General features: G+C 48.1%; 1 protein-coding gene across 2 annotated transcripts; it reads left to right on the top strand.

Annotated features, from left to right (window-relative positions):
- The first annotated feature begins 258 nt into the window (after positions 1-258).
- Positions 259-26,666, top strand: arpp21 (cAMP-regulated phosphoprotein, 21). Of its 2 annotated transcripts, XM_046327608.1 has the most exons (20): positions 259-276; positions 5,899-6,018; positions 11,066-11,212; positions 11,334-11,378; positions 11,526-11,609; positions 11,695-11,867; positions 11,967-12,026; positions 12,158-12,295; positions 12,470-12,566; positions 12,852-12,950; positions 13,101-13,123; positions 13,250-13,303; positions 13,439-13,641; positions 23,554-23,646; positions 23,728-23,861; positions 24,064-24,117; positions 24,227-24,394; positions 24,509-24,596; positions 24,868-25,001; positions 25,911-26,666. In XM_046327608.1, the coding sequence occupies exons 2-20, from the start codon at positions 6,010-6,012 to the stop codon at positions 26,088-26,090; spliced, it is 1,983 nt and encodes a 660-aa protein (XP_046183564.1). In that variant the 5' UTR covers positions 259-276; positions 5,899-6,009; the 3' UTR covers positions 26,091-26,666. The 2 variants fall into 2 exon arrangements, with proteins under 2 accessions (XP_046183564.1, XP_046183565.1); XM_046327609.1 differs by lacking the exons at positions 259-276; positions 5,899-6,018 and adding an exon at positions 6,400-6,830.

Genomic DNA, 26,666 nt, shown 5'->3' with positions numbered 1-26,666 from the left:
GATGAGTACAGTGCATTAGGAAACTATTCACACCCTTTTCCCATTTCCCACTTTTTGTTACGTTAGTCTTTAAAAATGTATATTTTTATTGAACCTTTTTTTAACTAGGCAAGTCAGTTAGGAACAAATTTGTTCTTGCTGTGGGGATGTTTTTCAGGGGCAGGGACTGGGAGACTAGTCAGGATCGAGGCAAAGATGAACAGAGCAAGTACAGAGAGATCCTTGATGAAAACCTGCTCCAGAGGTCAAGGGGTATGAATACTTTCTGAATGCACTGTAAGTGTTTTCTATGGGGAAACATAAAAATGAATAGCTACAGTTGAAGCCGGAAGTTGACATACACTTCGGTTGGAGTCATAAAAACTCATTTTTCAACCACTCCACAAATTTCTTGTTAACAAACTATAGGTTTGGCAAATCGGTTAGGACATCTACTTTGTGCATGACACAAGTAATTTTTCCAACAATTGTTTACATACAGATTATTTCATTTATAATTCACTGTATCACAATTCCAGTGGGTCAGAAGTTTACATAAACTAAGTTGACTGTGCCTTTAAACAGCTTGGAAAATTGGCTTTAAAAGCTTTTGATAGGCTAAATCACAACATTTGAGTCAATTGGAGGTGTACCTGTGGATGTATTTCAAGGCCTACCTTCAAGCTCAGTGCCTCTTTGCTTGACATCATGGGAAAATCAAAAGAAATCAGCCAAGACCTCATAAAAAAACATTGTAGACCTCCACAAGTCTGGTTCGTCCTTGGGAGCAATTTCCAAACGCCTGAAGATACCACGTTCATCTGTACAAACAATAGTACGCAAGTATAAATACCATGGAACCACGCAGCCGTCATACCGCTCAGGAAGGAGACATGTTCTGTCTCCTAGAGATGAACATACTTTGGGGTGAAAAGTACAAATCAATCCCAGAACAACAGCAAAGGACCTCGTGAAGATGCTGTAGAAAACAGGTACCAAAGTATCTATATCCACAGTAAAACAAGTCCTATATCGACATAAACTGAAAGGTCGCTCAGCAAGGAAGAAACCACTGCTTCAAAACCGCCATAAAAAAAGACAGACTACGGTTTGCAACTACACATGGGGACAAAGATAGTACTTTTTGGAGAAATGTCCTCTGGTTTGATGAAAGAAAAATAGAACTGTATGGCCATAATGACCATCGTTATGTTTGGAGAAAAAAGGGGGAGGCTTGCAAGCCAAAGAACACCATCCCAACCGTGAAGCACGGGATGGCAGCATCATGTTGTGGGGGTGCTTTGCTGCAGGAGGGACTGGTGCACTTCACAAAATAGATGGCATCATGAGGAAGGAGAATTATGTGGATATATTGAAGTAACATCTCAAGACATCAGTCAGGATGTTAAAGCTTGGTCGCAAATGGGTCTTCCAAATGGACAATGACTCCAATCATACTTCCAAAGTTGTGTCAAGATGGCTTAAGGACAACAAAGTCAAGTTATTGGAGTGGCCATCACAAAGTCCTGACCTCAATCTTATAGAACATTTGTGGGCAGGACTGAAAAAGCATGTGGGAGCAAGGAGGCCTACAAACCTGACTCAGTTACACCAACTCTGTCTGGAGGAATGGGCCAAAATTCACCCAACATAGGTGTGGGAAGCTTGTGGAAGGCTACCCGAAAAGTTTGACCCAAGTTAAACACTTTAAAGGCAATGCTACCAAATACAAATTGAGTGTATGTAAACTTCTGACCCACTGGGAATGTGATGAAAGAAATAAAAGCTGAAATAAATAATTCTCTCTACTATTTTTCTGACATTTCACATTCTTAAAATCAAGTGGTGATCTTAACTGACCTATGACAGGGAATTTTTACTCGGATTAAATGTCAGGAATTGTGAAAAACTGAGTTTAAATGTATTTAACTAAGGTGTATGTAAACTTCCGACTTCAACTGTATTAATATTATTATATTTCATTGTTATTTACTATTTGTCTATTTTGCATTTGTTTTAGGCATAAGGGCAATATGAAAAGTACCAATATTTACGTATAGTTGCATGTTTTCATAAGCTTGGGTCCCAGGCTGAAAAGGTTTATTAACCCCTGGGTTAGGGTTACAGTTAGGGGTTTGGTGTTAGGGTAAGTTAAGGGTTAGGGAAAATAGGATTTTGAATGAGAATACATTTTTTGGTGCCCACTTGGATAGTAAAACCAACAGTGTGCGTGCGTGTGTTCCTCTGGCCTTCGTCCCTTTGGAGCAGGTGGCACTGTTGACGTACTGTCTCCCCAATGCACACACACACTCTGCTGTCTGTTCTCCAGTGTCAGTCTCTGTGGATTCTGCCGTGCCTGAAACTCACTTATCATATCTGAGGGCTTAACTGTCCCTCTCACTGACACACAGCTGACTGATCCGTCTTTAGAAGCAGAAACACTGACACACAGCTGACTGACCCGTCTTTAGAAGCAGAAACACTGACACACAGCTAACTGACCCGTCTTTAGAAGCAGAAACACGAACACACAGCTAACTGACCCGTCTTTAGTAGCAGAAACACTGACACACAGCTGACTGATCCATCTTTAGAAGCAGAAACACTGACACACAGCTGACTGACCCGTCTTTAGAAGCAGAAACACTGACACACAGCTAACTGACCCGTCTTTAGAAGCAGAAACACGAACACACAGCTAACTGACCCGTCTTTAGAAGCAGAAACACTGACACACACAGCTGACTGACCCGTCTTTCGAGGCAGAAACACTGACACACAGCTGACTGACCCGTCTTTAGTAGCAGAGACACGAACACAAACTGCTGACTGACCCGTCTTTCGAAGCAGAAACACTGACACACAGCTGACTGACCCGTCTTTAGTATCAGAAACACTGACACACAGCTAACTGACCCGTCTTTAGTATCAGAAACACTGATACACACAGCTGACTGACCCGTCTTCAGTAGCAGAAACGCTAACTGACCTACCTTTAGTAGCAGAAACATTGACACAGCTGACTGAACTGTCTTTGCTAGCATAAATGCTAACTGATCCGTCTTCAGTAGCAGAAACGCTGACTGACCTACCTTTAGTAGCAGAAACACTGACACAGCTGACTGAACTGTCTTTGCTAGCATAAATGCTAACTGATCCGTCTTTAGTAGCAGAAACGCTGACTGACCTACCTTTAGTAGCAGAAACACTGACACAGCTGACTGAACTGTCTTTGCTAGCATAAATGCTAACTGATCCGTCTTTAGTAGCAGAAACGCTGACTGACCTACCTTTAGTAGCAGAAACACTGACACAGCTGACTGAACTGTCTTTGCTAGCATAAATGCTAACTGATCCGTCTTTAGTAGCAGAAACGCTGACTGACCTACCTTTAGTAGCAGAAACACTGACACAGCTGACTGAACTGTCTTTGCTAGCATAAATGCTAACTGATCCGTCTTTAGTAGCAGAAACGCTGACTGACCTACCTTTAGTAGCAGAAACACTGACACAGCTGACTGAACTGTCTTTGCTAGAATAAATGCTAACTGATCCGTCTTTAGTAGCAGAAACGCTGACTGACCTACCTTTAGTAACAGAAACACTGACACACACAGCTCACTGACCCGTCTTTAGTAGCAGAAACACTGAAATACAGCTGACTGACCCGTCTTTAGTTGGAGAAAGACTGACACACAGCTGACTGACCCGTCTTTAGTATCAGAAACACGAACACACAGCTGACTGACCCGTCTTTAGTATCAGAAACACGAACACACAGCTGACTGACCCGTCTTTAGTATCAGAAACACGAACACACAGCTGACTGACCCGTCTTTAGTATCAGAAACACTGACACACACAGCTGACTGACCCGTCTTTAGTATCAGAAACACTGATACACACAGCTGACTGACCCGTCTTTAGTATCAGAAACACTGACACACAGCTGACTGACCCGTCTTTAGTATCAGAAACACTGACACACAGCTGACTGACCCGTCTTTAGTATCAGAAACACTGACACACAGCTGACTGACCCGTCTTTAGTATCAGAAACACTGACACACAGCTGACTGACCCGTCTTTAGTATCAGAAACACTGACACACAGCTGACTGACCCGTCTTTAGTAGCAGAAACACTGAAATACAGCTGACTGACCCGTCTTTAGTAACAGAAACATAAACCTAGAAAAGGCTCATACAGTAGCCTAAATTACATACAGGATCTTACTCTAACTTAGGTTAGCTACACTATAGTCAGCTCCATCTTTCTCTCTCTCTCTCTCCCTCACTCTCACACACATGCACGCTCACACACTAACACACACACAATATTGTTTTCTCCTTTCTCTTTTAACTTGTTTCCTCCTACAGATTGAAGAGATAGATACAGTATAGAGGAAGGTAGAGAGACAGAAATGAAGAGAGAAAGATACAGAAACAGTGATAGAGAAATAGGGAAACAGAGAGAAAGATAAACTGCCTACTCTATGTTAATTAATCTGTGTGTGTCTGTGATGACCTGTCACTCATAGTCAGGCCTACACACACACACACACACACACACACACACACACACACACACACACACACACACACACACACACACACACACACACACACACACACACACACACACACACACACACACACACACACACTTCTTGTGTTACTAAACCTTGTGAGACACACAATTCAGTCCTATTCAAAATCCTATTTTTCCTAACCTAACCGTAACCCAAAAAACAAACCTTAACCCAAAAATGTAACCAAAAATGTAACCTCCCCAGTGGCGCAGCGGTCTAAGTCTCAGTGCTAGAGGCGTAACTTCAGACACCATGGTTCAAATCCAGGCTGTATCACAACCGGCCATGATTGGGAGTCTCATATGGCGGCGCTCAATTGGCCCAGCATCATCTGGGTTTGGCCTGTGTAGGTCGTCATTGTAAATAAGAACTGACTTGCCTTGTTAAATAAAGATACATTCCTAAAACAAACCCTAGTTCCTGAAACTAATTCTTAACCCTAAACCCCCTAGAAGTGGTATTGGGCTGTATGGGGATAAAATACAAATGTCATTTTTTTCAGGGGTTAGATCAGCTTTAATATTGCAGATAGATTGTAGCATTTTCTGGTCCATTAAAATAACATCAAATTGATCGTTGTTAATGTTGTAAATGACTATTGTAGCTGGAAACGGCTGATTTTTTTTATGGAATATCTACATAGCTCCTATTTCTTTCGGAATAAACAAAATGTCCCAGTTGGTCAAATTTTTGTTTGATTACTATTCTTGTGGGGACTTCTGGTTAAACACGCACACGTATGCGTGCACACACACACACACACACACACACACACACACACACACACACACACACACACACACACACACACACACACACACACACACACACACACACACACACACACACACACACACACACACACACACACACACACACACACACACACACACACACACACACACAGGTCAGGCTCTGGGAACCGCAGCCCATAATAAGAGAGTTCTGAAGACTAAATAGGTTGATCTGCTCTGGTATCTAACTGCTGAGTATCCATAGAGACTGTTGCTATGTCGGCGAAAAATCTCAATTCATTAGGAACAAATATAAATAGCCATCATGGAGTTTGTCGTATCACCATCATATCACCACCATCATCTTCATGATACCCACATCTGAGAGTGTTGAGACCTGTTGGCCTAAAATGTGTAAGCTTGAGAGCTTTCTCTTCCTCACCCCCCACCCCCTTCGCTGTCTCTCTAGCGTCTAAAGTGCTGTTTTCACACACTTGAGAAGGACTTTTTTACAGCTTCTTTCTGCAAATTAGTCCAGGACAGTTAACAATAATTATACCTTTCTCTCTTTCTCTCTTTCTTTCCCTCTGTCTAGATAAATAGCCAAGAGGGGGAGTGAAGCAGAGAAGGAAATGAGAGATTAAAAGGGAGTAAGAAAACCTCTAGCTGTTCTATGCAGACGTTCGTTACCCACCACTAAGCCACAATGAGACAGGTGTGTTATAGCAGGTGCATGCACATGCATGCACACACACGCAAGCACACACATGCACGCATTCACACACGCAGAGTATTCAAAGGATGTCCTTACAAACCAAGTTAAGTAGAGTATATTAATATGTAGCATACAGTAAATTGTATTAGGCTGCTCTGCTCTCTTCCCCAAAAGCTCCAGCAATTTTACACTTACAGTAAACACCTCACAGTACAGACACACACACACACACACACACACACACACACACACACACACACACACACACACACACACACACACACACACACACACACACACACACACACACACACACACACACACACACACACACACAGCTGTCCTCTTTCTAATATACTTTATATAATAGGTGGGTCTATTTCTGACAGTGTGCCATGGGGAGATGAGGCCGACACCCAGTCTCCATCTCTGCACGCCGTGCCAACCATACCGCCTAAACCTAGACTAGCAGGTGACAACTAGGCTACTGTGTGTGCGAGAGAGATGGATAGATAGATGGGAAAGGGAGAGAGAGAGAGAATTTTGTGCTCGTGCCTTTCAGTGTCAGGCAGCAGAGCTGGTGTGTGTGTTGGAGATACAGTGTGTGGGTGGAGAGAGAGGCAGCTCGTGCACTGTGCCGGTGTCTGACAGATAGAAAAGCGAAAGGCGCGTAGTGGAAACCAACCGTGACTCACTCAAAAATACACCTCTAAAAAGAGCCGACCCGAGCGTCTGAGGGGAGATTTGACACGGACACGGCGCTCGGACACGGCGCTCGAGGAGCTCCTGGTTTACCAATCATCTCCCGCCAGGTAAAATAAACACACACTCCCACTGTTGACTGAAGTGGTTGATGATGTTATTGTTGTTTATGTCGCTGTGCTATCGAGTTGTGCTGTGTCTTCGTCCTTCGGGTTGTTGCAGTTTTTATAGATAAAGCTATATCCATGGGTTAGTCATCCCCGGGCCAAATGGCTTTACCTAGTTTCATACTGAGGGCTGACAGACAAGTCCACATGGTCAGATATTGTTACTAAATGTGTGCTAAATGTCCACGAACACCAGATACTGGTTTTGTCCTTGACAATTAATTAATTAATTAATTTGATTCATTTATAAGTTTTGCTAAATGGGCCCTGTATGCAGGCTACCTTCTCGGTTTACCAGAGGAAAAATGAGGTCAAACAGCAACTGAAATACGTGGTGAACTGGCAGTGATGGTGTGTGCTCCTGTCCTCCCAGAGAGAGAGAGTTGGAGAGGGGGAAGTAGAGACAGATAGGGAGAGAGCGAAAGAGAGAGGTAGACAGAGAGAGAGAGTTAGAGAGGGGGTGGGGGGGGGGGGGGGTAAGGAGAGAGAGGTTAAGTTGACAGCCCAATGAAGGTTGTGAGCAGGAGGTCTATAGGGGTAAAAATATCATGTGTCTTAGCTCAGCCAGGGCACAGGAATGCCACACACACACACCCTGAATAGTAGCTTGACTAGCCACTATGGTTATATCAGCTCTGTCTCAGTGGGTCAAGTGGATTCTACAGAGAAATATGATATACACATACAGTGCATTCAGAAAGTATTCAGACCCCTTGACTTTTTCCACATTTTGTTACGTTACAGCCTTAATCTAAAATGGATTAAATACATGTTTTTCCTCATCAATCTACACTCAATAATAATAATAAACACTCATAATGACAAAGCCAAAACAAGTTTTTTGAAATATTTGCAAATGTATTACAAATAAAAAACAAATACCATATTTACATAATCGTTCAGACCCTTTGCTATGAGACTCGAAATTGAGCTCAGGTGCATCCTGTTTCCATTGATCATCCTTCAGATGTTTCTACAACTTGATTGGAGTCCACCTGTGGTAAATTCAATTGATTGAACATTATTTGGAAAGGCACACACCTGTCTATATAAGTCCCCACAATCAGAGCAAAAACCAAGCAATGAGGTCGAAGAAATTGTCTGTAGAGAGCCGAGACAGTATTGTGTCAAGGCACAGATCTGGGGAAGGGTACCAAAACATTTCTGCAGCATTGAAGGTCCCCAAGAACACACTGGCTCTATGAAGGTCTGATGAAACCAAGATTGAACTCTTTGGCCTGAATGCCAAGCATCACGTCTGGAGGGAACCTGACACCATCCCTACGGTGAAGCATGGTGGTGACAGCATCATGCTGTGGGGATGTTTTTCAGCGGCAGGGACTGGGAGACTAGTCAAGATCGAGGGAAAGATGAACGGAGCAAAGTACAGAGAGATCCTTGATGAAAACCTGCTCCAGAGCACTCAGGACCTCAGACTGTGGCGAAGGTTCACCTTCCAACAGGACAACAACCCTAATTACACTGCCAAGACAACGCAGGAGTGGCTTCGGGACAAGTCTCTGAATGTCCTTGAGTGGCCCAGCCAGAGCCCGGACTTGAACCCGATCGAACATCTCTGGAGAGACCTGAAAATAGCTGTGCAGTGACGCTCCCCATCCAACCTGACAGAGCTTAAGAGGATCTGCAGAGAAGAATGGGAGAAACTCCCCAAACACAGGTGTGCCAGGCTTGTAGTGTCATATCCAAGAAGACTCAAGGTTATAATCGCTGCCAAAGGTGTATCAACAAAGTACTGAGTAAAGGGTCTGAATACTTATGTAAATGTGATATTTCTGTTTATTATTTTACATTTTCAAATAATTCTTAAAACCTGTTTGTGCTTTGTTATTATGGAATATTGTGTGTACACTAATGAAGAAAAAAAACAATTTTAGAATAAGGCTGTAATGTAATAAAAATGTGGAAAAAGTCAAGGGGCCTGAATACTTTGAGTGCACTGTACGTACATGTGTGGCCCCCAGTCAACCATGACTCTGGTTGACCAGTGGTTAGCCCACTGCAGGTACCAAGTGTTGTTGTTGTAAGGTTCCAGACTCGGGTTGGCCGTACAAGGTCGGACACAACGTTATACAGATTTTTAAAAACTTTTTCCCCCCAGAACTACACGGAACTAAAATATTAACGCAACATGTAGTGTTGGTCCCATGTTTCATGAGCTGAAATAAAAGATCCCAGAATTGTTATATACAAACAAAAAGCTTATTTCTCTCAAATGTTGTGCATAAATTTGTTTACGTCCCTGTTAGTGAGCATTTCTCCTTTGCCACGATAATCCATCCCCCTTACAAGTGTGGCATATGAAGAAGCTGATTAAACGGCATGATTATTACACAGGTCCACCTTGTACTGGGGACAATAAAAGGCCACTCTAAAATGTTAAGTTTTGCCACACAACAATGCCACAATTGTCTCAAGTTTTGCGGGAGCGTACAACTGGCATGCTGACTGCAGGAATGTCCACAAGAGCTGTTGCCAGAGAATTGAATGTTAATTTCTCTACCATAAACCGCCTCAACATAATTTTTGAGAATTTGGCAGTATGTCCAACCAGCCTCGCAACCGCCAACCACATGTAACCACGCCAGCCCAGGACCTCCACATCCAGCTTCGTCTGAGACCAGCCACCCGGACAGCTGATGAAACTGAGGAATATTTCTGTCTGTAATAAAGCCCTATTGTGGGGGAAAAAAACTCAGATTGGCTGGGCCTGGCTCCCCAGTAGGTGGGCCTGACTCCAAAGTGGGTGGGTCTATGCCCTCCCAGGCCCACCCATAGCTGTGCCCCTGCCCACTCATGTGAAACCTATAGATTAGGGCCTCATTTATTTCAATTGACTGATTTTCTTATATGAACTGTAAGTCAGTAAAAAAATTGAAATGGTTGCTTTTCTATTTTTTGTTCAGTATAGTTTAGTAGGCTACTCGATATGGTGTGCAAAACCACTTTTTCTGCAGGTGAAGAACTGGTAACTAAACTTTTCTCTCCTCGGGCACAGGGGCAGTTGGATCAGCAGATGAATGATGGTGCACAGGCCTAAACACACACAGACACAGGTCCCTGTGTCCCGCATCCATCTGTCACACTCCAACCAGCGTGTCACAGCTTCTGCAGTGTTTAGCTAAAACTCTCCTCTCTCCCCTCCTTAAAGCCTCCCATAAAGCTCTGTTACCACGGTGATCAGTTCAACCCAGCAGCCATATGCTCCACTCTCCTCTTCCTGCTGATTCTACACTTTCCCTACCCTCTTTTCTATCCCTCTCTCTGATCTCTCTCTCTTTTCATCACTGCTTCTCCCCATCTTTTTCTGTATCCTTTCTCTCCCATCTCTCTCTGTCCGTATCCCTAAATCTCTTTACCCCTCTTTCTGGATCTATGTAATACACTTTCTTTGTAGCCATGGCTGTGTCCCAAATGGCACCTCTATTCACTATGCACTACTTTGGACCAGACACTACATAAGGAAATAGGTGCCATTTGAAACATAGACCACGTCTGCCCAAACTATCTATTAGACAAACTTCTTTAGACGCAACATTAGTAATCATAACTCTAATAGGGTGGTGTTCCATATATAAATTACCCCTATGACCCTGTGGTGTTACAGGAATAAGTGTTCCCTATGACATTGTGGTGTTACAGGAATAAGTGTTCCCTATGACACTGTGGTGTTACAGGAATAAGTGTTCCCTATGACACTGTGGTGTTACAGGAATAAGTGTTCCTGTCCAAGGGGTTGGAGCGCTGGCCGGAATGTGGTTTTTCCCACCAGTGGGATCAGGAGCTCAGCTCGGAATTCTGGGAATATTGCTGCCGGCAGATCGGATGATGCCTCCCACAGCTGCTGTTACTAAGAAAAGCCTAAGAATACACACGTTACGCATACACTCACTGCGCACACACATTTACTATGTACACACACGCTCATGCACACACCCTTAGACCCAACTAGGCAGCCATGGAGTGTGTTGTACAGGGTGAAGGAGGTCAGAGAGAGGCAGCATATGTAAAAGCCGGTCTATGGGATCTGCAAGTGACATTAAGTAGGTGTGTGTGTGTATATATATATATATATATTATATCAGTAACTGACATGTGTGTTTATATCTCAGTAACTGACGTGTGTGTTTATATCAGTAACTGATGTGTGTGTTTTCTAGTTTTCAGAGAGGATGTCTGAAGCGATCGTCCCAGAATCCTCAGGGCTGAGGTCATGTAATGAGTTATGCCCCTCCGCTCTGCCATCCTCACCCCCCTTTGCCACAGAGGATGAGTCTCACCATGACAACAGAAAGGTGGAGCAGCAGGTAAGACTTGTGACTGAATGAGGTGTTGTTATTATAGATCAGATAGGTGACATGACTGGTGGTCCCTGAGGAATGCCATGTGATGTCACTGTGTGATGATTTGTCACATTTTGTCCCACAGAAACCTGTCAGTAACCAGGGGCAACCAGCCAGGAAGAGAACCAAGGTAGACTATGTTTCTGTCACACACCTACGTAGAGCCATATATATCACTATTGTGTATGTACACTGTGTCAGCCTTGATTTCGCCCCGGGTGGGCAGGGTATGCACTTCTGAGGCTATTTCATTGGTTAATGTTGTTGCTTGTTTCAGGCCAAAGGCAGGTTGGTGAGGAGCATGGCTGTGTGTGAGGAGTCATTCCCGCCATCCCCGCCTGACACCACCCAAGACAGCCAGGTAACGCACAACACACACTCTCATAACACACACACAGACACAAAACACGCACAACACACACATCATGTGATGTTTGATGTTTTAGAGCTCTGTTGAAGTCACCATGCTGCCAGGTTGCCAAGACAACGAGGAGGAAGAGCAGAGCAAAGAGCCAAATGTGCCCACGCTAATTATCTCAGACACCAGTCAGGAATACACAGACTCTACTGGGATTGACCTGCACCAGTTTATCATCACCACCCTGAACAGCAATCCCAGGTACAAAAAACTGTGTGTGTGTGTGTGTGTGTATGTAACTGCTTAGCTGGCAATGATGTCATGGTAATAATATGATGTCATGGTGTTGTCATCTTTCAGGGACAGGATGATGCTGTTGAAACTGGAGCAGGACATGATCGACTTCATCACAGACAACGGGTATGTGTGTGTGTGTGTGTGTGTGGCCATAATTTTTTTTTAATGCAAATATGATTTACTGTATTTACTTCAATGTGTTGTCTAAGCAGGACTGTCATCCCCTCCCATCTTCTTCTCTCTCCCTCTCTCAGTCCTTATAAGAAATTCCCTCACATGTCTTCCTACCATCGTATGTTGGTCCACCGGGTAGCAGCCTACTTTGGCATGGAACACAATGTGGACCAGACTGGCAAATCTGTCATCATCAATAGCACCAGTAACACACGCATGTACGTAACTCTCTCTTCTCTGTGGTATATCAGTACGCTTGCAACAACAGGATCGTGGGTTTGATTCCCGCTGGGGACATCCATACAATAACGTGTGTCCTCACTACTATAAGTCTTTGGACATAAATGTGTCTGAAGGACATATTATTGTTCTCTATTGCTGTATGTGTGTAGACCAGAGCAGAGGTTTATGGACTATGTCCAGGAGGAGAGAGGAGAGGAGACTCAGTGGAGAACCATACTGAAGAGAGACAACGCAGAAGACAACCAGGTAGCTAGCTGTCTGTCTGTCTGTCTGTCTGTCTGTCTGTCTGTCTGTCTGTCTGTCTGTCTGTCTGTCTGTCTGTCTGTCTGTCTGTCTGTCTGTCTGTCTGTCTGTCTGTCTGTCTGTCTGTCTGTCTGTCTGTCTGTCTGTCTGTCTGTCTGTCTGTCTGTCTGTCTTTCTTTCTTAGTAGCATGTAAGCACTATATAAGCTTGCATATTTGGACAGCTTTTAGAGGTCCTTGTCAGAGTTCCAGATTTTGAGAGGTTGTGTTCTTATCCTGCCCCCACCAGGCGAGGCTCCACCCACTACGCGAGGAGAGGCGGAGCAAATCAATGGAAGAGAGAGAGGAGGAGTACCAGAGAGCTAGAGAAAGGATATTCAACCAGGAGGTACACACACACACACACATACACACGCACACACACACACACACACACACACACACACACACACACACACACACACACGCACACGCACACACACACACACACATACATACACAAACACACACATCTTATTCTTTCTTCTGTCTTCCACAGCCTGCCTGTCCCCAGGAGACCAGGTAATATTGTTTTTATGTTAGACGTAAATAAAGTTGGGTTGACGTTTTTTTCTTAATGTTCCCCAGTGGACGGTTGTAATAACATTGTAATAACATTGTGATGATTATTGTGTGTCGTTATTGCAGGTCTATAGAGGATGGTAGCCCCCATGCTGCGACCCAGAGAAGGCAGCTCTTTAGGTGAGTGTTCTCTCGACTGGTGGCTGAGTGGTACTGAATCTTGACCGTACTAGTAGCGTTTAGCTGAACACACTACCGGGCATTTAATGACCAGTTTACTAGTCTAAATCAGTTGCTGGTCTGTGTGTCCTTCAGGGGTACCAGGGGTAACTCGGGCTCAAGCCGACAGAGCAGCACGGAGACTGACTATAGTCGCTATAGTAACTGGAGCAGCACTGACTCAGGTCGCTATAGCAACGACCCCCGACCCTGGAGCAGCACAGACTCAGACTCTGCCTATCAGAGGCCAAACCCCGCCCCCAAGGCCCGACCAGCCAATCACAGCTGGGACGCACGAGGTAGAAAATAATCTAATTTAATTGAACTACAATCCTGATCCTTGTCCATGTACTTTAATGTCTCCCTTTCCCACCTTCTCTCCTCCTCTCTCCCTTTCCCACCTTCTCTCCTCCTCTCTCCCTTTCCCGCCTTCTCTCTTCTCTCCCTTTCCCACCTCCTCTACTCCTTTCTCCCTTTCCCGCCTTCTCTCTTCTCTCCCTTTCCCACTTTATCTCCCTTTCCCACCTTATCTCCCTTTCCCACCTTCTCTCCTCCTCTCTCCCTTTCCCACCTTATTTCCCTTTCCCAACTCATCTCCCTTTCCCGCCTTCTCTCTTCTCTCCCTTTCCCACCTTCTCTCCTCCTCTCTCCCTTTCCCACCTTATTTCCCTTTCCCAACTCATCTCCCTTTCCCGCCTTCTCTCTTCTCTCCGTTTCCCACCTTCTCTCCTCCTCTCTCCCTTTCCCACCTTATTTCCCTTTCCCAACTCATCTCCCTTTCCCACCTTATTTCCCTTTCCCAACTCATCTCCCTTTCCCGCCTTCTCTCTTCTCTCCCTTTCCCACCTTCTCTCCTCCTCTCTCCCTTTCCCACCTTATTTCCCTTTCCCAACTCATCTCCCTTTCCCGCCTTCTCTCTTCTCTCCCTTTCCCACCTTCTCTCCTCCTCTCTCCCTTTCCCACCTTATCTCCCTTTCCCACCTTATCTCCCTTTCCCACCTTCTCTCCTCCTCTCTCCCTTTCCCACCTTATCTCCCTTTCCCACCTCATCTCCCTTTCCCGCCTTCTCTCTTCTCTCCCTTTCCCACCTTCTCTCCTCCTCTCTCCCTTTCCCACCTCATCTCCCTTTCCCGCCTTCTCTCTTCTCTCCCTTTCCCACCTTCTCTCCTCCTCTCTCCCTTTCCCACCTTATCTCCCTTTCCCACCTTATCTCCCTTTCCCACCTTTCTCTCCTCCTCTCTCCCTTTCCCACCTTATCTCCCTTTCCCACCTCATCTCCCTTTCCCGCCTTCTCTCTTCTCTCCCTTTCCCACCTTCTCTCCTCCTCTCTCCCTTTCCCACCTTCTCTCCTCCTCTCTCCCTTTCCCACCTTCTCTCTTCCTCTCTCCCTTTCCCACCTTAACTCCCTTTCCCACCTTATCTCCCTTTCCCACCTCATCTCCCTTTCTCGCCTTCTCTCTTCTCTCCCTTTCCCACCTTCTCTCCTCCTCTCTCCCTTTCCCACCTTCTCTCCTCCTCTCTTCCTTTTTCACCTTATCTCCCTTTCCCACCTTATCTCCCTTTCCCACCTTCTCTCCTCCTCTCTCCCTTTCCCACCTTATCTCCCTTTCCCACCTCATCTCCCTTTCCCGCCTTCTCTCTTCTCTCCCTTTCCCACCTTCTCTCCTCCTCTCTCTCTTTCCCACCTTCTCTCCTCCTCTCTCCCTTTCCCACCTCTCTCCTCCTTTTCACCTCTCCCTTTCCCACCTTATCTCCCTTTCCCACCTCATCTCCCTTTCCCGCCTTCTCTCTTCTCTCCCTTTCCCACCTTCTCTCCTCCTCTCTCCTTTCCCACCTTCTCTCCTCCTCTCTCCCTTTCCCACCTTCTCTCCTCCTCTCTCCCTTTCCCACCTTATCTCCCTTTCCCACCTCATCTCCCTTTCCCGCCTTCTCTCTTCTCTCCCTTTCCCACCTTCTCTCCTCCTCTCTCCCTTTCCCACCTTCTCTCCTCCTCTCTTCCTTTTTCACCTTATCTCCCTTTCCCACCTCATCTCCCTTTCCCACCTTCTCTCCTCCTCTCTCCCTTTCCCACCTTCTCTCCTCCTCTCTTCCTTTTTCACCTTATCTCCCTTTCCCACCTCATCTCCCTTTCCCAACTTATCTCTTCCCTCTCCCTTTCCCACCTTATCTCCCTTTCCCACCTCATCTCCCTTTCCCGACTTCTCTCTTCTCTCCCTTTCCCACCTTCTCTCCTCCTCTCTTCCTTTTTCACCTTATCTCCCTTTCCCACCTTATCTCCCTTTCCCACCTTCTCCCTCCTCTCTCCCTTTCCCACCTTCTCTCCTCCTCTCTCCCTTTCCCACCTTATCTCCCTTTCCCACCTCATCTCCCTTTCCCGCCTTCTCTCTTCTCTCCCTTTCCCACCTTCTCTCCTCCTCTCTCCCTTTCCCACCTTCTCTCTTCCTCTCTCCCTTTCCCACCTTATCTCTCTTTCCCACCTTATCTCCCTTTCCCACCTCATCTCCCTTTCTCGCCTTCTCTCTTCTCTGCCTTTCCCACCTTCTCTCCTCCTCTCTCCCTTTCCCACCTTCTCTCTTCCTCTCTCCCTTTCCCACCTTCTCTCTTCCTCTCTCCCTTTCCCACCTTCTCTCTTCCTCTCTCCTTTCCCACCTTCTCTCCTCCTCTCTCCCTTTCCCGCCTTTCTCTCCTCCTCTCTCCCTTTCCCACCTTTCTCTTCCTCTCTCCCTTTCCCACCTTCTCTCCTCTCTCCCTTTCCCACCTTCTCTCCTCCTCTCTTCCTTTTTCACCTTATCTCCCTTTCCCACCTTCTCTCTTCCTCTCTCCCTTTCCCACCTTCTCTCTTCCTCTCTCCCTTTCCCACCTACTCTCCTCCTCTCTCCCTTTCCCGCCTTCTCTCCTCCTCTCTCCCTTTCCCACCTTCTCTCTTCCTCTCTCCCTTTCCCACCTTCTCTCCTCTCTCCCTTTCCCACCTTCTCTCCTCCTCTCTTCCTTTTTCACCTTATCTCCCTTTCCCACCTTATCTCCCTTTCCCACCTTCTCTCTTCCTCTCCCTTTCCCACCTTCTCTCTTCCTCTCTCCCTTTCCTACCTTCTCTCTTCCTCTCTCCCTTTCCCCTTCTCTCTCCTCTCTCCCTTTCCCACCTTCTCTCCTCCTCTCTTCCTTTCCCACCTTATCTCTTTCCCACCTTATCTCCCTTTCCCACCTTCTCTTCTTCTCTCTCCCTTTCCCACCTTATCTCCCTTTCCCACCTCATCTCCCTTTCCGCCTTCTCTCTTCTCTCCCTTTCCCACCTTCTCTCCTCCTCTCTCCCTTTCCCACCTTCTCTCTTCCTCTCTCCCTTTCCCACCTTATCTCTCTTTCCCACCTTATCTCCCTTCCCACCTCATCTCCCTTTCCCCTTCTCTCTTCTCTCTGCCTTTCCCACCTTCTCTCCTTCTCTCTCCTTTCCGCCTTCTCTCTTCTCTCCCCTTTCCCACCTTCTCTCTTCCTCTCTCCCTTTCCCACCTCTCTCTTCCTCTCTCCCTTTCCCACCTTCTCTCCTCCTCTCTCCCTTTCCCACCTTCTCTCCTCCTCTCTCCCTTTCCCACCTTCTCTCTTCCTCTCTCCCTTTCCCACCTTCTCTCCTCTCTCCCTTTCCCACCTTCTCTCCTCCTCTCTTCCTTTTTCACCTTATCTCCCTTTCCCACCTTCTCTCTTCCTCTCTCCCTTTCCCACCTTCTCTCCTCCTCTCTCCCTTTCCCTCCTTCTCACCTCCTCTCTCCCTTTCCCACCTTCTCTCCTCCTCTCTCCCTTTCCCACCTTCTCTCTTCCTCTCTCCCTTCCCACCTTCTCTCTTCCTCTCTCCCTTTCCCACCTTCTCTCTTCCTCTCTCCCTTTCCCACCTTCTCTTCTCTTCCTTTCCCCACCTTCTCTCCTCCTCTCTCCCTTTCCCGCCTTCTCTCCTCTCTCCCTTTCCCACCTTATCTCTTCCTCTCTCCCTTTCCCACCTTCTCTCCTCCTCTCTCCCTTTCCCACCTCATCTCCCTTTCCCACCTTCTCTCCTCCTCTCTCCCTTTCCCACCTTCTCTCCCTTTCCCACCTTCTCTCCTGCTCTCTCCCTTTCCCACCTTCTCTCTTCCTCTCTCCCTTTCCCACCTTCTCTCTTCCTCTCTCCCTTTCCCGCCTTCTCTCTTCTCTCCCTTTCCCACCTTCTCTCCTCCTCTCTTCCTTTTTCACCTTATCTCCCTTTCCTACCTTCTCTCTTCCTCTCTCCCTTTCCCACCTTCTCTCTTCCTCTCTCCCTTTCCCACCTTCTCTCCTCCTCTCTCCCTTTCCCACCTTCTCTCCTCTCTCCCTTTCCCACCTTCTCTCCTCCTCTCTTCCTTTTTCACCTTATCTCCCTTTCCCACCTTCTCTCTTCCTCTCTCCCTTTCCCACCTTCTCTCTTCCTCTCTCCCTTTCCCACCTTCTCTCCTCCTCTCTCCCTTTCCCACCTCATCTCCCTTTCCCACCTTCTCTCCTCCTCTCTCCCTTTCCCACCTTCTCTCCTTTCCCACCTTCTCTCCTGCTCTCTCCCTTTCCCACCTTCTCTCTTCCTCTCTCCCTTTCCCACCTTCTCTCTTCCTCTCTCCCTTTCCGCCTTCTCTCTCTCTCCCTTTCCCACCTTCTCTCCTCCTCTCTTCCTTTTTCACCTTATCTCCCTTTCCTACCTTCTCTCTTCCTCTCTCCCTTTCCCACCTTCTCTCTTCCTCTCTCCCTTTCCCACCTTCTCTCCTCCTCTCTCCCTTTCCCACCTTCTCTCCTCTCTCCCTTTCCCACCTTCTCTCCTCCTCTCTTCCTTTTTCACCTTATCTCCCTTTCCCACCTTCTCTCTTCCTCTCTCCCTTTCCTACCTTCTCTCTTCCTCTCTCCCTTTCCCACCTTCTCTCTTCCTCTCTCCCTTTCCCACCTTCTCTCCTCCTCTCTCCCTTTCCCACCTTCTCTCCTCTCTCCCTTTCCCACCTTCTCTCCTCCTCTCTCCCTTTCCCACCTCATCTCCCTTTCCCACCTTCTCTCTTCCTCTCTCCCTTTCCCACCTTCTCTCCTCCTCTCTCCCTTTCCCACCTTCTCTCCTCCTCTCTCCCTTTCCCACCTTCTCTCCTCCTCTCTCCCTTTCCCACCTTATCTCCTCCTCTCTCCCTTTCCCACCTTCTCTCCTGCTCTCTCCCTTTCCCACCTTATCTCCCTTTCCCACCTTCTCTCTTCCTCTCTCCCTTTCCCACCTTCTCTCTTCCTCTCTCCCTTTCCCACCTTCTCTCCTCCTCTCTCCCTTTCCCTCCTTATCTCCCTTTCCCACCTTATCTCCCTTTCCCACCTTCTCTCTTCTCTCCCTTTCCCACCTTCTCTCTTCCTCTCTCCCTTTCCCACCTTCTCTCTTCCTCTCTCCCTTCCCACCTTCTCTCTTCCTCTCTCCCTTTCCCACCTTCTCTCTTCCTCTCTCCCTTTCCCACCTTCTCTCTTCCTCTCCCTTTCCCACCTTCTCTCCTCCTCTCTCCCTTTCCCGCCTTCTCTCCTCTCTCCCTTTCCCACCTTATCTCTTCCTCTCTCCCTTTCCCACCTTCTCTCCTCCTCTCTCCCTTTCCCACCTCATCTCCCTTTCCCACCTTCTCTCCTCCTCTCTCCCTTTCCCACCTTCTCTCCCTTTCCCACCTTCTCTCCTGCTCTCTCCCTTTCCCACCTTCTCTCTTCCTCTCTCCCTTTCCCACCTTCTCTCTTCCTCTCTCCCTTTCCCGCCTTCTCTCTTCTCTCCCTTTCCCACCTTCTCTCCTCCTCTCTTCCTTTTTCACCTTATCTCCCTTTCCTACCTTCTCTCTTCCTCTCTCCCTTTCCCACCTTCTCTCTTCCTCTCTCCCTTTCCCACCTTCTCTCCTCCTCTCTCCCTTTCCCACCTTCTCTCCTCTCTCCCTTTCCCACCTTCTCTCCTCCTCTCTTCCTTTTTCACCTTATCTCCCTTTCCCACCTTCTCTCTTCCTCTCTCCCTTTCCCACCTTCTCTCTTCCTCTCTCCCTTTCCCACCTTCTCTCCTCCTCTCTCCCTTTCCCACCTCATCTCCCTTTCCCACCTTCTCTCTTCCTCTCTCCCTTTCCCACCTTCTCTCCTCCTCTCTCCCTTTCCCACCTTCTCTCCTCCTCTCTCCCTTTCCCAACTTCTCTCCTCCTCTCTCCCTTTCCCACCTTATCTCCTCCTCTCTCCCTTTCCCACCTTCTCTCCTGCTCTCTCCCTTTCCCACCTTATCTCCCTTTCCCACCTTCTCTCTTCCTCTCTCCCTTTCCCACCTCTCTCTCTCTCTCTCCTCTCCCTTTCCCACCTTCTCTCCTCCTCTCTCCCTTTCCCTCCTTATCTCCCTTTCCCACCTTATCTCCCTTTCCCACCTTCTCTCTTCTCTCCCTTTCCCACCTTCTCTCTTCCTCTCTCCCTTTCCCACCTTCTCTCTTCCTCTCTCCCTTTCCCACCTACTCTCCTCCCTCTCTCCCTTTCCCGCCTTCTCTCCTCCTCTCTCCTTTCCCACCTTCTCTCTTCCTCTCTCCTTTCCCAACTTCTCTCCTCCTCTCTCCTTTCCCACCTTCTCTCCTCCTCTCTTCCTTTCCCACCTTCTCTCTTCCTCTCTCCCTTTCCCACCTTCTCTCCTCCTCTCTCCCTTTCCCACCTTCTCTCCTCCTCTCTTCCTTTTTCACCTTATCTCCCTTTCCCACCTTCTCTCTTCCTCTCTCCCTTTCCCACCTTATCTCTTCCTCTCTCCCTTTCCCACCTTCTCTCTTCCTCTCTCCCTTTCCCACCTTCTCTCTTCCTCTCTCCCTTTCCCACCTTCTCTCTTCCTCTCTCCCTTTCCCACCTTCTCTCTTCCTCTCTCCCTTTCCCACCTTCTCTCTTCCTCTCTCCCTTTCCCACCTTCCTCTCTCCTCCTCTCTCCCTTTCCCACCTTCTCTCCTCCTCTCTTCCTTTTTCACCTTATCTCCCTTTCCCACCTTATCTCTTCCTCCTCTTTCCCTTTCCCACCTTCTCTCTTCCTCTCTCCCTTTCCCACCTTCTCTCTTCCTCTCTCCCTTTCCCACCTTCTCTCTTCCTCTCTCCCTTTCCCACCTTCTCTCTTCCTCTCTCCCTTTCCCACCTTCTCTCCTCCTCTCTCCCTTTCCCACCTTATCTCTTCCTCTCTCCCTTTCCCACCTTCTCTCCTCCTCTCTCCCTTTCCCACCTCATCTCCCTTTCCCACCTTCTCTCCTCCTCTCTCCCTTTCCCACCTTCTCTCCCTTTCCCACCTTCTCTCTTCCTCTCTCCCTTTCCCACCTTCTCTCTTCCTCTCTCCCTTTCCCACCTACTCTCCTCCTCTCTCCCTTTCCCGCCTTCTCTCCTCCTCTCTCCCTTTCCCACCTTCTCTCTTCCTCTCTCCCTTTCCCACCTTCTCTCCTCCTCTCTCCCTTTCCCACCTTCTCTCTTCCTCTCTCCCTTTCCCGCCTTCTCTCTTCTCTCCCTTTCCCACCTTCTCCCCTCCTCTCTTCCTTTTTCACCTTATCTCCCTTTCCTACCTTCTCTCTTCCTCTCTCCCTTTCCCACCTTCTCTCTTCCTCTCTCCCTTTCCCACCTTCCTCTCTCCTCCTCTCTCCCTTTCCCACCTTTCTCCCTCCTCTCTTCCTTTTTCACCTTATCTCCTTTCCTACCTTCCTCTTCCTCTCTCCCTTTCCCACCTTCTCTCTTCCTCTCTCCCTTTCCCACCTTCTCTCTTCCTCTCTCCCTTTCCCACCTTCTCTCCTCCTCTCTCCCTTTCCCACCTCATCTCCCTTTCCCACCTTCTCTCTTCCTCTCTCCCTTTCCCACCTTCTCTCCTCCTCTCTCCCTTTCCCACCTTCTCTCCTCCTCTCTCCCTTTCCCACCTTCTCTCCTCCTCTCTCCCTTTCCCACCTTATCTCCTCCTCTCTCCCTTTCCCACCTTCTCTCCTGCTCTCTCCCTTTCCCACCTTCTCTCCCTTTCCCACCTTCTCTCCTCCTCTCTTCCTTTTTCACCTTATCTCCCTTTCCCACCTTCTCTCTTCCTCTCTCCCTTTCCCACCTTCTCTCTTCCTCTCTCCCTTTCCCACCTTCTCTCTTCCTCTCTCCCTTTCCCACCTTCTCTCCTCCTCTCTCCCTTTCCCTCCTTATCTCCCTTTCCCACCTTATCTCCCTTTCCCACCTTCTCTCTTCTCTCCCTTTCCCACCTTCTCTCTTCCTCTCTCCCTTTCCCACCTTCTCTCTTCCTCTCTCCCTTTCCCACCTACTCTCCTCCTCTCTCCCTTTCCCGCCTTCTCTCCTCCTCTCTCCCTTTCCCACCTTCTCTCTTCCTCTCTCCCTTTCCCACCTTCTCTCCTCCTCTCTCCCTTTCCCACCTTCTCTCCTCCTCTCTTCCTTTTTCACCTTATCTCCCTTTCCCACCTTCTCTCTTCCTCTCTCCCTTTCCCACCTTCTCTCTTCCTCTCTCCCTTTCCCACCTTCTCTCTTCCTCTCTCCCTTTCCCACCTTCTCTCTTCCTCTCTCCCTTTCCCACCTTCTCTCCTCCTCTCTCCCTTTCCCGCCTTCTCTCCTCTCTCCCTTTCCCACCTTATCTCTTCCTCTCTCCCTTTCCCACCTTCTCTCCTCTCTCCCTTTCCCACCTCATCTCCCTTTCCCACCTTCTCTCCTCCTCTCTCCCTTTCCCACCTTCTCTCCCTTTCCAACCTTCTCTCCTGCTCTCTCCCTTTCCCACCTTCTCTCTTCCTCTCTCCCTTTCCCACCTTCTCTCTTCCTCTCTCCCTTTCCCGCCTTCTCTCTTCTCTCCCTTTCCCACCTTTCTCCTCCTCCTTCCTTTTTCACCTTATCTCCCTTTCACCTTATCTCCTTTCCTTTCCCACCTTCTCTCTTCCTCTCTCCCTTTCCCACCTTCTCTCTTCCTCTCTCCCTTTCCCACCTTCTCTCCTCCTCTCTCCCTTTCCCACCTTCTCTCCTCCTCTCTTCCTTTTTCACCTTATCTCCCTTTCCCACCTTCTCTCTTCCTCTCTCCCTTTCCCACCTTCTCTCCTCCTCTCTCCCTTTCCCACCTTCTCTCCTCCTCTCTCCCTTTCCCACCTTATCTCCTCCTCTCTCCCTTTCCCACCTTATCTCCTCCTCTCTCCCTTTCCCACCTTCTCTCCTGCTCTCTCCCTTTCCCACCTTCTCTCCCTTTCCCACCTTCTCTCCTGCTCTCTCCCTTTCCCACCTTCTCTCCTCCTCTCTCACTTTCCCACCTCATCTCCCTTTCCCACCTTCTCTCCTCCTCTCTCCCTTTCCCACCTCATCTCCCTTTCCCACCTTCTCTCCTCCTCTCTCCCTTTCCCACCTTCTCTCTTCCTCTCCCTTTCCCACCTTCTCTCCTCCTCTCTCCCTTTCCCACCTTCTCTCCTCCTCTCTCCCTTTCCCACCTTCTCTCCTCCTCTCTCCCTTTCCCACCTTCTCTCCTCCTCTCTCCCTTTCCCACCTTCTCTCCTCCTCTCTCCCTTTCCCACCTTCTCTCCTCCTCTCTCCCTTTCCCACATTCTCTCCCTTTCCCATTCTCTCCCTTTCATACCTTCTCTCCTCCTCTCTCCTTTTCCCACCTTCTCTCCTCTCTCTCTTTCCCATCTTCTCTCCTCCTCTCTCCCTTTCCCACCTTATCTCCCTTTCCCACCTTCTCTCCTCCTCTCTCCCTTTCCCACCTTCTCCTCTCTCCCGTTCCCACCTTCTCTCCTCCTCTCTCCCTTTCCCACCTCATCTCCCTTTCCCACCTTCTCTCTTCCTCTCCCTTTCCCACCTTCTCTCCTCCTCTCTCCCTTTCCCACCTTCTCTCCTCCTCTCTCCCGTTCCCACATTCTCTCCCTTTCCCATTCTCTCCCTTTCCCACCTTCTCTCCTCCTCTCTCCCTTTCCCACCTTCTCTCCTCCTCTCTCCCTTTCCCACCTTCTCTCCTCTCTCCATTTCCCACCTTCTCTCCTCTCTCCCTTTCCCATCTTCTCTCCTCCTCTCTCCCTTTCCCACCTTATCTCCCTTTCCCACCTTGTCTCTTCCTCTCTCATTTTCCCACCTTCTCTCCTCCTCTCTCCCTTTCCCACCTTCTCTCTTCCTCTCTCCCTTTCCCACCTTCTCTCTTCCACTCTCCCTTTCCCACCTCCCCTACTCCTTTCTCCCTTTACCTCCTCATCTGTCATCTGTCTCTCTGTATCTCTCACTCTCAGATGACCATGCCCCCACCACAGGCTCCAACTACCTCACGGTGCCCATGGAGAACGGGATTCCACCAGGAAGTATATTACTGAACCCACATACAGGTACACACACACACACACACATACACATGCATGTATATGTGAAAAGGGAATTGTGAGTTTAACCTTGACCTCTAACCCCAGGCCAGCCCTTCTTGAACCCAGACGGAAGTCCTGCCATCTACAACCCCCCCGACCCCCAGCAGCCAACAAGAAGCCAGCCTCAGCAGCAGGCCCCTCTGCCGCAGCAGCCAATGGCTGGCCACACAGGCCCTCAGGTAAAACACTGATTGCACAGTAACCAAATAGAATTTGAATACAAATACAATAATCTACTTGTTCAATAGTTATACTAAATGTATAAACAGTCCTGTCCATGCAACCCGATCGGCCAAATTGTGTTCCAGCCGTGTCGATAATAGTAATAAACAGAGCCTGTTTTTGTAATAGAAGACTGGCAATAACAATGCTTTCTCTCAGGTGGTTCAATATTCGTCCGTCTCTTATCCTCCCCAGCAGTTGCAATACTCTACGGTACTAAGTTTTGTCATGCATGTGTTTTTGTGGATATAACAGTGTATGCAGTATAAATGTATTATGTCTGTCTGGGTGTCTTTGTTAACATGTTCTCTGTGGTCCTCAGAGCGAGGACCTGTCGTCTCAGTTTGGTCACGTTACTGTGAGCTGTCAGCCATTGGGGGAAGCTCCGTCTCTATACCCTCCCTTAGCCTCTCCCACACAGAGTTGTGTCTATACCGCCCCTCCCCCTCCTCACAACCCCCCCAGCTACTGCCAACCCCCTCCAACTCAGGTAGGAATAACACAACACAATCATAATAGAATGGTAGCATAGAATCGTAGAATGATAGAACAGAATAATAGAATAGTCCCATGGGTTGACATGATGTTGAACTCTGTACTGTAGGTGCCTGTGTATTACTACTCTACTACTCAGTATCCTACCTCAGCACCCCAAAGACCTGCCACACCTACCCAGGCCATACAGCCTACAGGTACGTACGTGTGTGTGTGCGTGCGGCAGTAGGGAGGGGGGCCGTTACACTGTAAGAGATTTAGTCTGAGGTCTCACAGTGAACCGGTCTCTTTTCCTGCTGCTTCTACTCTACAGAGAGATCCTGATTAGCTGCTAGTCCTCCATTTGTCAGATATTACAGCAAATGATACAGCTTTGAATTAGCTTTAAACAAACAAGCAATTGATTGATGTTTTATGAATAATCTGCTGGGCGTTTATCTGTATATCTGTCTCTGTGTGTATTTGTAGGTTACTCTCCTGTCGTAGCCAATCAGCAGCAGACCTACCAGGGGATGATGAGTTTGCAGCTGCCTCAGAGCCAAGCCCAAAGATTGCTGGGTTCTTATCCACCTGGCTCCTCCCACCCATGCGGTGTAACACAGGTAACTATGACAACCACAGTGTCATATACTCAGTGGCCATTGTATTAGGTACACCACCCTGTTCACGGAAACGGTGAGCTCCTACAGTGAGACACATAGCTGTGGCTTGCTGTATAAAGCAGGCAGACGGGCATCGAGGCATTCAGTAACTGTTTGATTGAACGTTAGAATTGGCAAAACGAGTGGCCCAAGTGATTTTGAGCGTGGTATGATAGTCGGTGCCAGACGCGCCGGTTTCAGTATCTCAGAAACGGACTCCTGCGCTGTTCACGTTTGACAGTATCTCGGGTTTACAGAGAATGGTGCCACAAACACAAACATCCAGTCAGCGGCTGTCCTGTGGGCGAAAACAGCTCCTTGGTGAGAGTACAACAGTGGTATGTAAAACGGCACCACGGATTGGCTATTGCAGCAGACGACCACACCTGATACTACTCCTATCAGCTAAAAACAAGAAGAGCTGGCTCAAGTGGTCACGCAATCACCAACTGGACAATTAAGGAGTGGAAAAACATTGCCTGGTTCGACGAATCCCGGTTTCTGTTGCGTCATGCCAATGGAAGAGTCAGGCTTTGGCGTAAGCAGCATGAGTCCATGGCCCATCCTGCCTGGTGTCAACGGTACAGGCTGGTGGTGGGGGTGTAATGGTGTGGAAGGTAAAATGTCTGCAGGATGACTGTAAGTCGTTTTGGATAAAAGCGTCTGCTAAATGGCTTATATTAGACCAAATGAGCAACATTTCCATGCCCTGAAGAATTCCGGCTGTTCTGGAGGCAAAGGGGGGTCCGGCCTGGTACGAGATGGGTGTACCTAATAAACTGACCACTGTAATTCCTCAGTGTTGAATTAAAGTTGCAGTGTTGTCAGGCTACTAATCAAATCTGTGCCTAAATTGAATCTCTCCCTCAGGGTGGTGTGGGGGTATCGTACCCCCAGACTGGTCTCATGTCGCGGGGTGAGGGGGGTTACTGCTGCATGGTATCTCCAACCTGTCCCCCTGGTCCCATACCCCCTCCCCCTCTACACACCGGCTGCCATGCCTCCAGCTGTAGCAACATCAGCAGCCAGGGGTGGGCAGGAAAATACTAACACGCCCCCACCCAACCTAAACGTACATAACCCCCACCCAACCTAAACTTACATAACCCCCACACATGACCCCACCTGACCTAAACGTACATAACCCCCACCCAACCTAAACGTACATAACCCCCACACATGACCCCACCTGACCTAAACGTACATAACCCCCACCCAACCTAATCTTACATAGCCCCCACACATACACACACTTGACCTCCCTTCCCCCCCACCTCTACTTGCACAACCCCACCGGACTGTGTTGATTGAGATGCAACCAGTGTTCAAGCTGTTACACACACACAGTATACCACAGGCAATGTATTGTGCCAAAGCTGTATCAGAGGTACTGTACTGATTTAAAAGCATCATTTATATACTCCAGTTGAGTTTTGTATGGATATGAAATGATTATATATATGTATTGTAGTGTTTGAGCAGAATAAACTGATGTGGCTGCTTTGACAGGTCACCTTTCTAACGGCTGTGGTCTCTTTCACATTGAGTATTTGATCTGATTTTCTAATCTACACACTGCTGACATTGTTAGCATTGATTGTATCACAATTATTAAATTGTTGAACG

Source organism: Oncorhynchus gorbuscha, linkage group LG24, assembly GCF_021184085.1.
Source record: "Oncorhynchus gorbuscha isolate QuinsamMale2020 ecotype Even-year linkage group LG24, OgorEven_v1.0, whole genome shotgun sequence".
Lineage (NCBI taxonomy): Eukaryota > Metazoa > Chordata > Actinopteri > Salmoniformes > Salmonidae > Oncorhynchus > Oncorhynchus gorbuscha.
Note: the sequence above shows the minus strand (reverse complement) of the source record. Positions and strands in the feature narration are given on the sequence as shown.

Excerpts from the sequence above, each read along its gene's own strand:
- arpp21 (XM_046327608.1), top strand. Across the intron at positions 13,642-23,553 it reads TCACAGCTGGGACGCACGAG|ATGACCATGCCCCCACCACA; the intron begins GTAGAAAATAAT and ends TCTCACTCTCAG. Across the intron at positions 24,395-24,508 it reads GCCAACCCCCTCCAACTCAG|GTGCCTGTGTATTACTACTC; the intron begins GTAGGAATAACA and ends TCTGTACTGTAG.